Below are 14,951 nucleotides of genomic sequence, written 5' to 3' on the forward strand. Positions count from 1 at the left end.
TTTTGAATGAAGAACTGTATTGTGTTATTTTGCAGTGTTGTATTTGTGTCTTTACTCGTGCAAAGTTTATGAATAACTCTTGCTATTGGGTTATTTTAAATGCAGAACTTTATTGTGTTATTGTGCATGGAGAACTTTATTGATTCATTTTGCAGTGTTGTATTTGTGACATTACTTGTGCAAAGTTTTTGAATAACTCTTGCTCTTGGGTTATTTTAAATGCAGAACTTTATTGTGTTTTTTGAATGAAGAACCTTATTGGTTTATTTTAAAGTGTTGTATTTGTATTTTTACTTGTGCAAACTTTGTGAATAACTCTTGCTATTGGGTTATTTTAAATGCAGAACTTTATTGTGTTTTTTGAATGAAGAACCTTATTGGTTTATTTTAAAGTGTTGTATTTGTATTTTTACTTGTGCTAAGTTTGTCAATAACTCTTGCTCTTGTGTTATTTTAAAAGCAGAACTTTATTGGTTTATTTTGAATGCAAAGCTGTATTTGTTTATTTTAAAGTGTTGTATTTGTATTTTTACTTGTGCAAAGTTTGTTAATAACTCTTGCTCTTGGGTTATTTTAAATGCAGAACCTTATTGTGTTCTTTTTTCCTTGTATTTGTGTCTTTACTTGTGTAAAGTCAGAGAAGAACCCTCGCACCTGTGAGTAAAACCACCTGAGTTGTGGGGCCTGAGATGTTTTCCTGGAGCTTCCTGTGCAGACTGATCCCAGAGCAGCAGCGGGGCTTGTTGTTGTTTTCCCGGACTCATGTAAGTAGGTCACGGGGAAGCGCAGCTCCGCCTGCCGCTGCTTCGTCTCGTCTAAGCAGCTTCTCGGATCCTTCATCCAGAAGCTTCTCTGCAGTTTCTACACTTCTACCTTCGAGCTGGTTGTGAACAACAAGCAGGTAAGGAAGGTTTATTTATTTATCTAGCGCTACTAGCAGTAGAATGCTAACGGAAGCTAACTCACTAGCTGCTCTACGCGGGTTGTTGTGCCTTCGAGCTTCCTTTTTCACGACACAATCCGCGGACACACACCAGTCAGCGACAAGCAGCAGGGCACTGGGCCGTGTACACACACTTCTAAACCCCGCAGGCTGACATGAGTTGTGTCGCCTCCTGACCTTCTGTTGGATCCCGCTAACATGTTGATGCATACGCTTCCAGATGCTAGCGTTAGCCTAGCCTAGCCCAGCTGGGCTAACAACAGCTGGTTGGGACAACATCTGCACGTTAAAGGTTCATTTAAGATTCACAGATGAAGGTAAAGACATGAGAAATGTGTCCAGGCCAAAAAACAGTCAAGCGTGAAGGTTGATGTGTGTGTTGTTGTTTTGTGTGGTTTGTTGTTGTTGTTGCACAAACCAGGACACGACCTGTCTAATGCGATGTAAATATAAGTTTAGCTTAAAATAACATTTGACTGAAACAAACAAGGAACTACGACCACAGAAAAAAAAACACTAAGATGTGTCATAACGTTTGTGTTTGTGTTCTTCTCGTTAATCACTGGGGAGGAGGGCGGATTTATGTAGAGAATGTATTTATTGATATAGATTAAAGTCCTTTTATTGCTTATGTTAAAACAATTTTTTATGAACAAGCTGAAGCTGAAGTCCCCAGTTTCTAGTGTCTGTCCCTCACGTTGTCATCCTGTCTTCCAGCAGCCGGACTGATGCTGTTCATCCAACATCTGGAATAAACCTGATCTGACTGTCAGGTCCTTCTGCAGCTGAGCGGCTGCCATGTCCAGACGGAGCAGGAACAGTCGTGCATGGAGATACGTGTGGGGGGGGATACGGCAGGACGCTGACGCCCGGGCACTCGTGTTGGCCTCTGAAAGCGAGGAATGGGGCTATGGCCGCCTAGAGGTAAGAACACCGGACTGGAACAGATCTGAAGTGTCAGACATGGTGTGCGTTTTCCATTTCGTTGTCATGTGATGCACCGTGAGACTGAAAGCCTTTAGTTTTTCCATGGCCATTATTAACAGATCTGTGTTTGCTGTTGCTAATGTCTGATGCTTGAAGCTAAACGTTGAGTTGTTTACAAGCTTTGTTTTAGAGTAAATAATTTAGGGGAATTCACCATAATGTTTGCCTTTAACTTTAAAAATGTGTTTTTCTCGGCAGCAAGCAATTTCCATGTAAAAGCCTTAATTCCATTAGATTAGATTAGATTTCTTTATTTATCCACACAACGGGGAAATTCACTTGTTACAGCAAAATAAGAGAAAAACAGAATTTAAATAACAGTGCCGAAGCACAATAAAAAAGATAACAATATGTACACTACTAAACTACACATAATGAGAGTACAGAAACAAAAACAACCTGCAAAACAGACACTGTGCAAAAGCAGGTACTGGGGAGAAAGTGGAATGATGTAAGTGTTATTGTAATGAAAACAAAAATATTATAAGTAGTATTGCAACAGTAGTGACCATGATACAGAAAATAATTAAAAAGTAAGTGACCATAATATAAATAATACTACAAGATAGCATAATGGAAATATAAATATTGCAATGTAACCATTATAAGTGACCATGATATAAATATAGATGTAAAGTGTTGAATATTATTGTGCATAGTAGTGATCTGAGTAAAAAATACTCTACAACATTATCAGGTGGTGCTGGTGTTGTAGAGCCTGACTGCAGCCGGGATGAAGGACCTGCGGAACCTCTCCTTCTTACACCGTGGGTGTAACAGTCTGCTGCTGAAGGAGCTGCTCAGGGACCCCACATTGTCATGTAGGGGGTGAGAGCCATGTGTGGTGTTGCCCATGATGGACGCCAGCTTGGCTAACATCCTTCTGTCCCCCACTTCCTCAATGGAGTCCAGAGGACAGTCCAGGACAGAGCTCGCTCTTCTTATCAGTCTGTTGAGCCTGCTCCTGTCTCTGTCCGTGCTACCCCCCCTCCAGCAGACCACAGCGAAGAAGATGGCTGAGGCCACCACAGAGTCATAAAAAGTCCTGAGGAGAGCGCTGCACACTCCGAAGGACCTCAGCCTCCTCAGCAGGTGGAGGCGGCTCTGGCCCTTCTTATAGAGGGCATGTGTGTTGTCAGACCAGTCCAGTTTGTTGTTGAGGTGAACACCCAGGAATTTGTAGTTCTCCACCACCTCTATGTCCAATCCCTGGATGTTCACTGGTGTTAAGTTGGATGCTTTTTTCCGGAAGTTCACGATCATCAATGTTGCTGACATAGGATTTTGCTATTTCTTTTTCTCCCTACCTGCTCCCAAGTTTAGTGACTCCGACTCTGAGACAGACTTTTCCGCAGCGATGGTCCCTCCTGTCCCCAGCGCCGTGCCGGTCACCGGAGAGTCCTACTGTGGCTGCGACTCCCAGGCTGAGACCAGCTACAACCCCCGTCTGCGAGGTTTCCACCAAGTCAAAGACTGCCACTGTGGAGAGGAGGACCAAGGTACGAGACTGCTACTGCATTTCAAGGGTTTAACTGGTGTAGGAAGCACAATTCATAGGTTGATTTCAGGCTACACCACTGTATCGTGTCATGTTTCATTTCTTTGATAACATAATAATAAGAATCATATTTATTGCTTGTCAGATGATATTATGGTAAAATTAACAAACTTTCATCACAGTTACCTGGAATGATTGACTTTTGTTGTTTTTAGAATTTGACTGGGGCTGGGACTCGAACAGCCGGTCGACAGCAACATTACTGAGCTGTGACAATCGCAAAGTGAACTTCCACTCGGAGTACAGCTGTGGCACAGCTGCGATCCGCGGCTCCAAGGAGCTGGCGGAGGGACAGCACTTCTGGGAAATCAAGATGACATCTCCAGTGTATGGAACAGACATGGTAAACCTTTGATTTCCTACCACCTTACACTGGCCTGCTTTTGTTATGCCATGTCATTTTCTCAAAAACAAAAATTGTTTAAAACAACGGCTTCATGAATTCTTCTTCGTTCTGTCTTCATGAACAGATGGTTGGTATCGGCACTTCTGATGTCAACATGGACAAATACAGACACACCTTCTGCAGCCTGTTGGGAAAAGACACAGACAGCTGGGGTCTCTCTTACACAGGTAAGACCAACACAATACATTATAATGAGGCAGCTACTACTCTCAATGGTCACAATATGAGTTAGACATCATTTACTGTCTCTCTTCACAGGCTTGTTGCATCATAAAGGAGAGAAGATGAACTTTTCGACACGCTTCGGACAGGGCTCCATCATCGGAGTCCACCTGGACACGTGGCATGGCACACTTACTTTCTTCAAGAATCGAAAGTGCATAGGTTGGTACTGTCACTTTGTAACCCTTTTAATTCAATCAAGTTTCATCAAATTTTACTTGCTCATGGGTATCATTTCCCTGGCTTTGTGTGGGAAGTACACTGATGTGCATAAAAGAGCTGGAGAGCATGTTCCTGCACAGCTTTCACTTCCCACACAAACTGGATGACCTTTCAGACACAATGGAGGTGTCCATGTATTTAGTGGGAATTCTGAGGAGTTTTGGCGTTGGAACAAGATATTAATTAATTTAAAATAATAAATGTTTTGTCACCCTTCTTGATTCAGGTGTTGCTGCCACAGAGCTCCAAAATAAGAGGTTTTATCCGATGGCGTGCTCCACAGCCGCCAAAAGCAGCATGAAGGTGATCAGGTCCTGCTCCGCCCCCACCTCCCTGCTCTACCTTTGCTGCGCCCGCCTTCGCCAGCTGCTGCCAGACTGTATAGACAACCTGGACGTGTTGCCCCTGCCCCCGGGCCTCCGTCAGCTGCTCCACAATAAACTGGGTTGGGTGCTCAGTCTCAGCAGCGGCGCCGTAGAAGAGACCCCCGATGGGGCCGAGTGCTCCTCCCAATCGTCTGTCCCTCCCCTGGCCGGACCGTCCTCCTCGGAGAGCGACTCGGAGGGTTGCACGTCCGACCCCGAAGCCTGTCAGAGGAAGAGATGCCGCTGGACATGACTGGGCGGCTCGAGTCCGACCTCCTCTTAAACACTGGCAGAGGTTACTGTCCTACGGCTTCTGTTCTAGTGTTACTTACCTGCCTGAAGCTTAGCGTGGTAGAGCAGAGAACAACCAGGCTCGGTGGAGCAGAGAGAGCGGTGTGTGGGCGGTGGCAGTAGTTCTGCCTGCACGTTTTATTACTGTGATCTTCTCTCATGCCATTCACATGTCTTCATGCACTCAGTATCCAGCACCAGCTTCAGTAATGCGTGAAAACATGTGGTGTTGTTTTGTTAACTAACATAATGTGTTGCCATTCATCAGCGGCGATGAGCGACATTGTGCAGGAATGGTTACGTGACACTGAAGCAAGATGAATCCAAAGTTTTGGTCGTCATCTTTATATATTTGCAAGGGGGATGGAGGTTAAAAAATTACAGACAGTAAAAGTATTTTCTATGTTTATTACCCTGTATGCAAAAATATTATATTATTCGCTGTCCATGCATTATCAAAGTTGTCTGTTACCTGTTTCACTGGCATCTGCAATTTCTACTTTTCCAAATCAAGTGAGTAAAGAAATGATAAGAGGAGGTTGAATGAACGCGAGTGCACTTTGAAGCTTTTAGTCAACAATTAAATTATTGTTTTCTTTCTGTCTCTTGATCCCCAAACGACTGAAGCACATCTAATCGCTCATCACATTATTGGAAAAAAAACAGTTTATCTAAATATTTAATACAATCAAGTCTCCCTTTGAAAAGTCCTGCTTGTGGTTTAAAGAAACTATGAATTTCCACTTTTCTGAAAAATGTAAGCAGTATACATTGTCTCGTGTGTGTCAGTGAAATGAGACCACCGCACCTTTCATGTAACTTTCTATCGCTGTTACATCTTATTGTTATTTGAGAACTTTTCAAGGGTAGTTTATTTGTTTGAGTTTATGTGCAGTTTTTGGTGTTAAACGTTTTTATGCAATGGATCTTTTTTTTTGTTTTTCCCAAAGGCCTTGTTCAATCCCTGTCCTTAACAATTGCTCTTGATTCACTTAAGTTGTATTTAATGCTACTGTCATCATTTCAGTATCAAACCCTCAGCCCCTCTTGGCCTGAAACGTGACTTTAGAAAGAGGTTCGGTGAATATCTGCTACACTCAGCTTGAGTTTGATTACTATGGATTTCAATTATTACAAACTTTCAGTGCAGAAAGTTATGTCACTGCTCCTGCAGACAAAATGATTCTCAGCTCTTTCTTTAGATGTGTTTGTGTATTTCTAAAAGTTCTATGTGGCTCAAAACACAGTTTAAATGTTGAGCTACTGTCTGGTAACAATCATAACTTATTGAAGCTGTGGATTTCACCCTATTTTGTCGAAACTGCAACCGAGAGACTGTCACCTGAGGGATCTGCAACATTTCTCTTGATGTCTTGGAAAACATTTTACTGTCACTTTTGATGCCTACGGGGCTGAGCGGGTTCAAAAGGTCAATTACAGTCTGTATTGATATTAAATTAGTGACACGGGTCAGATATAAAGTATAGTTTTTTTGTTAGAGTACCCAATCATAACAATATAGGCTAAGTATAATAGTGTTTGAGTAGTGGTTGAGGCTACACAGCTTGCAGGCTGCTGCCTCTGATCACGTTTATTTAACCTAAGTAGACGCACACAAACATTTCTGGTACTATGCAATGCAATTATCTGAGGGTTTCCTGGAGGAACGGGTGTATCTGGGTACCATCCCTGAGACACTGGCACAGCAGCAGTGGTGACGGTACCAGAGGACCACACTTATCGGCCATGAGTGGTGTTACATTCCAGTTGTGCAATGAGTTAGTCACAAATCCCTCTTTGTAGATCCAGTGATGTAACCACACACTGGTAAAGTTGTAGTCCAGCAGATGTATTTTTTTTTTTGTACTTCATTTAACTATTTGTCTTCACATCAATGCATTCAAGCACTTTTTCTTACTGTTGTACTGTAAATAGGAAAATTCTAAGTGTCTCTTCTATAAAATGTCATATTAACAATACTGTGTGTGAGAGCCTTTACTGGCCTTTTTCTGTATAACCAAGATCAGCATGATTTCAGCTGAAAATAAAATGAATGCTTAATAAACATATGCAGAAAGGACTTAATTGAATCGACTGCCACTTTGTTGACTCCAGAATCAAAAACTATTGAAAAACAAGAGGTGAGGTTTTACTCTATGGATCCAAAAAAAGACTTGATCCCGACAGCTGGATTGACCATTAAAAATACATTTTATTCAATAAAATCATCACATAAATTGATACAATAATTTACAATGGAGAAGCTTAATAGTCGAAAAAAGCTATTTAAATTTCCTACAATCTTATCAAAAAATGACATCAGTTTATTACTTTTAACTTATTCTACATAAAGTGTGGCTGTTAAATAAATACAATAAAATATACAATAACAAGATACAATACATTTCACATGATAGATTATTTGGAGCACACGTTATGAATTCTTATAAAGAGTTTCCCCACAAAATAAATTATACAATATAATCTAATATAATAATCAATATTTTGATGACACTTAAATTAAATGCTCTCTAAATTCCCTCCTGCGGAACAAAAGTACGACCGCGGTTCACACGGAACAGTTTGGCGTACGGACCGCAGAGCGGAGCAGCGCTGCTGAGGTCAAGTCCCACTCACACACAGACCTTCAGGTATTTCAGCTTTAAGTGATTTTATAACAGTATCGATAGTTCAGCGACAGTTCGTCAAACACGATCTTTTCTCCTCAGTGTTCGATGCGTCTCTCTAAGTTGTTTTGAGCCTCTAACAGCAGCTAGCGGCTAGCTCAGGTTAGCTTCGGTACAGCAGGGCTGTCAATGTGTCTAACCCAGGCTGAGCAATAAATCAATACCAGTATTTATCGGACTATAACTCCCTAATAGCAATATAAGATATCAAATATTTATGTAACTATCGAATATAATACATAATGCATAAGATATGATCACATGATGGATCGACTACAGATGTGTAAAATGTTCTATAGTTATATTATGAATATTGAACTCACTCTCTCTCTCTCCCCTTGCTTAGAGTCTTAGAGTGTTATATGTCTGACACCTCCCTGCTGTATCACTGGAATTTCCCAGTTTGCGATCAATAAAATAAATTAATCAATGATATATGTCTATCTATCTAGCTCATTAAGAAGGCTTTTAAACCTCAACCTGTCACTCTGGGGCTAAAATCAGTCTTTAAAGTTAAAACAACAACAATGTGACATTTATCATGATGACATTGCTGGAAGACTGATGTGGGGCTTTGTTTCCTCTGTTACCAGCAGGGAGAAGATCTAGAAGTTCATATGTAACTAAATGAAATTCCTCTCTTGCAGGACACACGTCGGGCTCGTGGAGGAGCAGCTTTAACGTCACACAGTCATGGTGAAGAAAAAGCAAGTCCGGCTCATTGCCGAAATGGCTCGGAAGATCCGGGCGTACAGAGAGCTCAAGTCCCGGCCGCGGGACTCCCAGAAGTACGCCCTGGACTACGACACCATGAAGCGTCCTCTCACAGGGAAGATGCTGCCCGTGCTGGCCTGGGCAGATGTCCGAAAGGAGAGCCGCCTGTTCTCCATCCTTGCGTCCATGAGGATGTTTGGAGTCGGGCGCCTCTTCACCCGGAAGTCCTGGTTGGAGGACCACACTGAGCCAAGCTACTGGCAGATCACCAAGGTCAAGGTGGACTACACAGCTGAGGTGAGAGCCGACCACTTCTATTCACTGTTACAGACTGTAACCTCTGCATATTGTTATGGAAATACATGTAGAAATGAGTGTGACTGATATCTCCTGTAATCCCATACATATGGTTTCTTGTGGTTTGTAGAACATGGATCATGGAAAGGCCTGGGGGATCCTCACCAGCAAAGGTAAGACTGGACCCTGTAACTGATTATCAGTTGATGATCAAAATCCCAGTTGGAGAGGGCGATTACCAATATTACACAGGATGCATTGATTCTTAAAGTACTCACCCAGAAGTCTTACATTTGTGCACATAAATTAACAAACAGTAAGTGATCATTCTGTAACTTTGTTGTGATTCGTGCTCGGCAGGGAAACAGGAGAGCGATGTCAAGGAGGTGGAGAAGGTGATGTACCACGACTGGCGCCTGATTCCCAAACACGAAGAGCAGCAGTTCACAGACTTTGAGCCGCTCCCTGAGCCGCCGGTGCGCTACGTCCCCTACCCCCCCCTGCTCCGCGCCATGCTGCTGGCCCAGCACAAGAAAGCAACAGGCCGCGTGCTGACAGAAGAGCCCATCTTACCTCTGAAGAGGGACGTCCGGCTCAACAAAGACTATTTCCGCAGTCAGGAGCAAGCGAGGCAGAGCAAAGAGGGGACCGAGGTGTGAGACTCCTGCTCGATTGTGGTCCACTAATCTTGGACATTTTGGACCAAATCAGTGCTGACAGACGCGTTGAACTTCTTCTGTCCAAGAACACTGGTAGCCTTCAGCGCAAAGTCCTGATAAGTCCTGGTCTCAAACAAATTCTATGCCTAATTTCATCAGGAGCTGGTTTCTCTGTGTGTCATGTGTATGTGTGAGATGTGTTAATAAATCTGAGGTAAAATAAAACCACTCTCAGTGAGTTTTAATGCATTTTGTGTCTAAATCAAAGACTACCTCGACTTTGCAGCAGTAAGACTTCGGCTGTCATGTCATCCATCTTTGAACATATGCCGCGTACCATTACTCCTCGGAGCTCGGAATTACGACCTCTAAGTTGGAAGCTGCAACTGGAACCCTCACCACATTCAAATCGGAGGAGCCTCACCATCCCGACTTCCAAAGATGACGGTGCTGTGTAGCAGCAGTTGTGAAAGCACTACTGTCTCGACATTTGCCTTAAACATGTTACTGGCCAATTACTGGACATGTTTCTACGGCGTTGGTTTGTGTGAAACACCATGTAACGGGTTATTAAGAAATGGTTTTTCTCACTGGCTGGCTGGATAACGTAAACAGTGTTCCTGTGCAATTGGAATAATCAACTCGGCATTTACTATTAATAATAATACTAATATGATTTGATTTTAACTATTTTTATTATTATAAGTTCTAATCGTATTAGCAAGTAAACAATCCTGACACAATTTTTACTTCCTGTATAAAATTGTATTAACTTTATTTCATCACGTCAACTTTGGTCGCTTTACGGCGGTGAGGGAGCTTCCTCAGCTCGCATGTGATTGGCTGTACGTTCCCTAGCAACGTAAGCGTCTACGTCGTCCTCCTCGTCCACTTCCGCATCAAACAGCGTGTGTCTGTGCTGCTCCGTCCATTCAGAGACATGATCTGTCTCTTCCTGTCCGTCCTCGCTCACGTCTTCCAGTCAGGTGGGTGGTGTCCTCATGTCCTCATGTCCTCATGTCGGTCCCGGTTCCTCGGTTGTCTCGGCGGATCATGAGTTCGCAGTGTCCGGGGAGAGAGAGCCTCTCCTCGGCTAGCTGCTGCTCCAGAGAGGGGGGGGGGCGACCATGGAGGCAGGAGAACCGTCAAGAACCTGAACTAACAGAGACGATGTGTGTTTAACACGAGAGGAGTCGTAGAGAAGTGAGACCTGAGACTAACAACACGCAGACTGTAGGGACAGACGTGTTAGCATTAGCTGCTAGATGCTAATCCACCAGCTCTGCGGTCCATGGGTGTGTTGGGATCTGATTGGCTGCTGCGGGAGGTGATCTGCAATGGGGTCACTGGGAAATCTGAGTGAGGCTGAAGATCTGGTGGTTAAACATGCACGGATTGAAAAATCTGGTGAGACACACCAAGCGAAACTGAACTGAAGTGGAGCCTTCAGGGTGCGAGAGGTTCCTTCAGAGTTCCTTCAGGGTGTGAGAGGTTCCTTCAGAGTTCGTTCAGAGTGTGAGGGTTCCATCAGGGTGTGAGGGGTTCCATCAGGGTGTGAGGGGTTCCATCAGGGTTCCTTTTAGAGTATGAGAGGTTCCTTCAGAGTTCCTTCAGGGTTTGAGAGGTTCATTCAGGGTTCATTTTAGAGTATGAGAGGTTCCTTCAGGGAGAGGTTCTTTCAGGGTGTTAGTGGTTCTTTCAAGGTTCCTTCAGGGTGTGAGAGGTTCCTTCAGAGTTGCTTTAAGAGTATGAGAGGTTCCTTCAGGGAGAGGTTCTTTCGGGGTGTGAGAGGTTCCTTCAGAGTTCCTTCTGGGTGTGAGAGATTCCTTCAGGGAGAGGTTTTTTCAGGGTGTGAGTGGTTCCTTCAGGGTTCCTTTAAGAGTATGAGAGGTTCCTTCAGGGAGAGGTCCTTTCAGGGTTCCTTTTAGAGTATGAGAGGTTCCTTCAGGGAGAGGTTCATGCAGGGTGTGAGTGGTTCCTCCAGAATTCCTTCAGAGTGTGAGTGGTTCATTCAGGGTTAATTTTAGAGTATGAGAGGTTCCTTCAGGGAGAGGTTCTTTCAGGGTTCCTTTTAGAGTATGAGATGTTCCTTCAGGGAGAGGTTCTTTCAGGGTGTTAGTGGTTCCTTCAGAGTTCCTTCAGGGTGTGAGAGGTTCCTTCAGGGAGAGGTTATTTCAGGGTGTGAGAGGTTCCTTCAGGTTTCCTTTTATAGTATGAGAGGTTCTTCCAGGGAGAGGTTCCTTCAGGGTGTAGGAGGTTCCTTCAGGTTGGGAGTTGTTCCTTCAGGGTGTGAGAGGTTCCTTCAGGGTGTGAGAGGTTCCTTCAGGGTGTAGGAGGTTCCTTCAGGGTGTGAGAGGTTCCTTCAGAGTGTTAAATGTTCCTTCAGGGTGGTGGAGGTTCCTTCAGGTTGGGAGTTGTTCCTCCAGAGTGTTACAGGTCCCTTCAGGGTGTAGGAGGATCCTTCAGGGTGTGAGAGGTTCCTGTGGTACAGACTGTTCTGCAGCCAGAGTTTATTACAAGTCTGTGAGTGAAGCGTTTACTAATCTAACAATTGGCTCCAAACTTAGATTCGACAACATAAGCTCTGCAGATGCATGTAGTTGAAACCTGCATGTGCTCTGCTGCACGTGGAGGTTTGAAAGTAAACTGTGTGTGACACCTGCTGTCTAACAAGAATGTATTTATGTCACTGCAACACTTCTGCAAACTTCTTCCTCACTACCTCCCGCATTAGTGATAGAGATGATTAAGTACATTATACAAGTTACTTCATTAAATGCACTGGGATTGGATCTGGTACTTGGTCTTGTGTGTGCTGTGGTTGGACATTGCAGTTAAAACACTACACAGGTTTTTTTGTTTTTTTTTTTCATATTTTTAATATTGCCCAATGTGAACTCTGGTTCTAGCGTGGACTGGGGTGAATGAGCGAACCTTCATCGCTGTGAAACCCGATGGCGTGCAGCGGAAGCTCGTTGGCGAAATTGTGCGGCGCTTCGAGAGGAAAGGGTTCAAGCTGGTCGGCCTCAAACTGATGCAGGTGAGCTGGATGTCAGTCTTTCATTTCCCTCAAAAACATAGACACAAAATAGTTGAATCCCCTTAAATTCACCGTACACACTAAGTATGTTTCTGTCTTGTGTGTGTTTGTCCGATCAGGCGTCGGAGGAGCTCCTCAGGGAACATTACTCTGAGCTGAGGAGCAAACCCTTCTTCAGAGGACTGATCGCCTACATGAGCTCAGGACCAGTCGTTGCAATGGTGAGACTCTTCAGCTCATTTTCTCCACGTACACACGTCCTGTGGATACAACAGGGTTTTTATCCTGGTTCATTTATTCATCATTGAGGTTTTAATTGATACTAGACGTTAATAGAAGGAGAATGTGTAGACTACGTCATATCTAATGAGGCAGAGATTTGTGACAGACGATCTGTACAGGGTGTGGTGCCACCGCTGCTCTGACGTCAGCCTTTCAGCTCAGGTCGTGTGTGTCTCTGTTTGTTCAGGTGTGGCAGGGTCTGGACGTGGCGAAGACCGCCCGTAAGATGTTGGGAGAGACCAACCCTGCGGACTCGCTGCCAGGAACCATCCGAGGAGACTACTGCGTGGAAGTGGGCAGGTCAGATCCAAGATGACTCATTTCTCCCTTGAGGGAAAAAACGAGAATCGTAATTTTATGTTGCAGTCACAATTGACCGTTTGCATCATTGACAATATGCACATCATAAAACTAAATGAAAGAACATTAAATAAAATATTACATTATGTTTAATATCATCTTTTCTTCCTGTGTGTGTGTGTCCTGTGTGTGTGTGTGTCCTGTTTGTGTTGGCAGGAACGTGATCCACGGCAGCGACTCTGTGGAAAGCGCCCAGAGGGAAATTGCTCTGTGGTTTCGTCAGAACGAGCTTCACTGCTGGGAGGACAACTGCAACCACTGGATCTACAACTGATCTCTGAAATCCACTCTCTGTAAACCGTCCTGTTGGTAAACCAGTGTTTTTTTTTTCTTCTTTTTGTTAAGTCTCAGTACAAGAAGGATCACATTGTACCTCAGAGGACGATTTTGGCTTAAGTAGCTCGTAGCTACAGGAGAGATGCTGCATCATCGCTGCCTTGTTTTCCCCCCCATTCATTTAAAAATAGAATCTATATGAAGTGTGTTTGAAATGATTCCTCAAAGCAAAAGTGCACAAAATAACCAAAAACATGACTGTTACAGTTTTCAGTGTAGATTCTGATGAGTGCAAGACACTAGCTCAGAAATGGGTTTTTAAAGCAATAAGCTTGTTGCAATAAATGTTCACGAATTGTAACAATTGATCCCAAAGATCTCAGGTGAAGTTACAGGAAACATCAAATCACAGCTCTGTTGTTTTGATTCTTTGTATTTAAAGTGAAAAATCAGCCACATGTAACGAAAATCCCCAAAACGTTGAAGAAAGTAATAATAAACGTTACCCGGCACCATTATTGCACATTCACAGTTTTTCAGTTTCCTGTAACTTCAATTTCTGTAAGAATGTAAAAACAGTCCGATCACTCTAACAAAAACTTGAATACAGTCGTTGATATAGCTTTTAAAATATGATGTGTAAATCGTCTTGTTTAAGACGCTGAATGAAGTTTGCGAATATCTTTTTATAAAACATGTCATTTTCCCATCATGTTGTCACATTCATGCTTTTTTAAAACACTATAATGATGCTCAGTTGATTGTATTGGACCTGCTGAAGAAAATAAATCTAAATTTAAAAAAGCCAAGTGTCAGTGTTTTGTAAAATGAGAAACAGACGCCACACAAATGTTTTTCAGCACACAAATATGTTTAATATTTAATCCACACGGATGGAGATCGATGCATGAATTTCCATACTGAACACAGAGGATGGGCTTCGGTGTGTCCGGAGATTTACAATAATCCCTGTACACGTTCTGAGGACACGCCCCCGCTCGCCTGCTTTACACCAAACAGTCCGATCCACAGAGGAGGAGAGAGAGAGATGTGTTCCGGACTCGACCCTCGACCTCTCGCGAGCTTTAAAGCACGTAAACACGTTCTGATCTCTGATCCACATCATGCTGCCGCTGCTGCCCCGGACATTTCCTGTCGCTTTGGGCCCAAATAAGGTCGCTCGGATGAACAACACCTAAATCAGGACTCTTCAAAACAGAGGCGAGATGGGATGCAAAACATTTTAAGGTAACAGCCCAAATAACCCAGACTTGCAAGATAAATTTGACAAGTAGTAAAATTGACTTTTACATTTATTTTAATTCAACATATCCTCAAAATGTCAACAAACCCAACGACTTAAACCGTTTGGCAACAATTTTAATGCCAAAAAAGATTGAAAGTGTCAAAGCACCTGTCATCTGTACCCGTCCACAATCAGGGTTCATGTTTTCAGTCTCAAATGGTTCTGGATTATCTGATCGGCTGCTGAAAATCTGACTGATTTGTGGTAAAAGTCAGCTTAGCCACACTTTTTTTTTTTTTGGTTACACTGTTGCATTCTGGGTCTGTGGGCTTCACTTCGAGACGAGGTGGAGGTTTCACAGGTGACGAACTAAATGAGGGAAGAGGACGACTAACT

General features: G+C 43.4%; 3 protein-coding genes across 6 annotated transcripts; all 3 read left to right on the top strand.

Moving 5' to 3' along the window:
* The first annotated feature begins 729 nt into the window (after positions 1-729).
* Positions 730-7,059, top strand: spsb3a (splA/ryanodine receptor domain and SOCS box containing 3a). 4 transcript variants are annotated; one of them, XM_061090166.1, is made up of 7 exons: positions 730-901; positions 1,661-1,867; positions 3,249-3,429; positions 3,644-3,831; positions 3,959-4,061; positions 4,153-4,278; positions 4,565-7,059. In XM_061090166.1, exons 2-7 carry the CDS (start codon positions 1,742-1,744, stop codon positions 4,954-4,956), a joined length of 1,116 nt encoding a protein of 371 aa, XP_060946149.1. In that variant the 5' UTR covers positions 730-901; positions 1,661-1,741; the 3' UTR covers positions 4,957-7,059. The 4 variants fall into 4 exon arrangements, with proteins under 4 accessions (XP_060946149.1, XP_060946150.1, XP_060946151.1 ...); XM_061090167.1 differs by having other exon boundaries at positions 1,664-1,867; XM_061090168.1 differs by lacking the exon at positions 730-901 and having other exon boundaries at positions 1,796-1,867; positions 3,254-3,429.
* A 516-nt stretch (positions 7,060-7,575) lies between these two features.
* Positions 7,576-9,561, top strand: mrps34 (mitochondrial ribosomal protein S34). Its single transcript, XM_061090171.1, has 4 exons — positions 7,576-7,645; positions 8,329-8,692; positions 8,823-8,865; positions 9,053-9,561. Exons 2-4 carry the CDS (start codon positions 8,375-8,377, stop codon positions 9,349-9,351), a joined length of 660 nt encoding a protein of 219 aa, XP_060946154.1. The 5' UTR covers positions 7,576-7,645; positions 8,329-8,374; the 3' UTR covers positions 9,352-9,561.
* Positions 9,562-10,240: 679 nt separating this feature from the next.
* nme3 (NME/NM23 nucleoside diphosphate kinase 3) lies at positions 10,241-14,113 on the top strand. The gene is made up of 5 exons (XM_061089900.1): positions 10,241-10,337; positions 12,261-12,391; positions 12,511-12,612; positions 12,861-12,973; positions 13,190-14,113. Exons 1-5 carry the CDS (start codon positions 10,292-10,294, stop codon positions 13,305-13,307), a joined length of 510 nt encoding a protein of 169 aa, XP_060945883.1. The 5' UTR covers positions 10,241-10,291; the 3' UTR covers positions 13,308-14,113.
* Positions 14,114-14,951: the final 838 nt, after the last annotated feature.

Source organism: Limanda limanda, chromosome 17, assembly GCF_963576545.1.
Source record: "Limanda limanda chromosome 17, fLimLim1.1, whole genome shotgun sequence".
In the NCBI taxonomy this organism is placed as follows: domain Eukaryota; kingdom Metazoa; phylum Chordata; class Actinopteri; order Pleuronectiformes; family Pleuronectidae; genus Limanda; species Limanda limanda.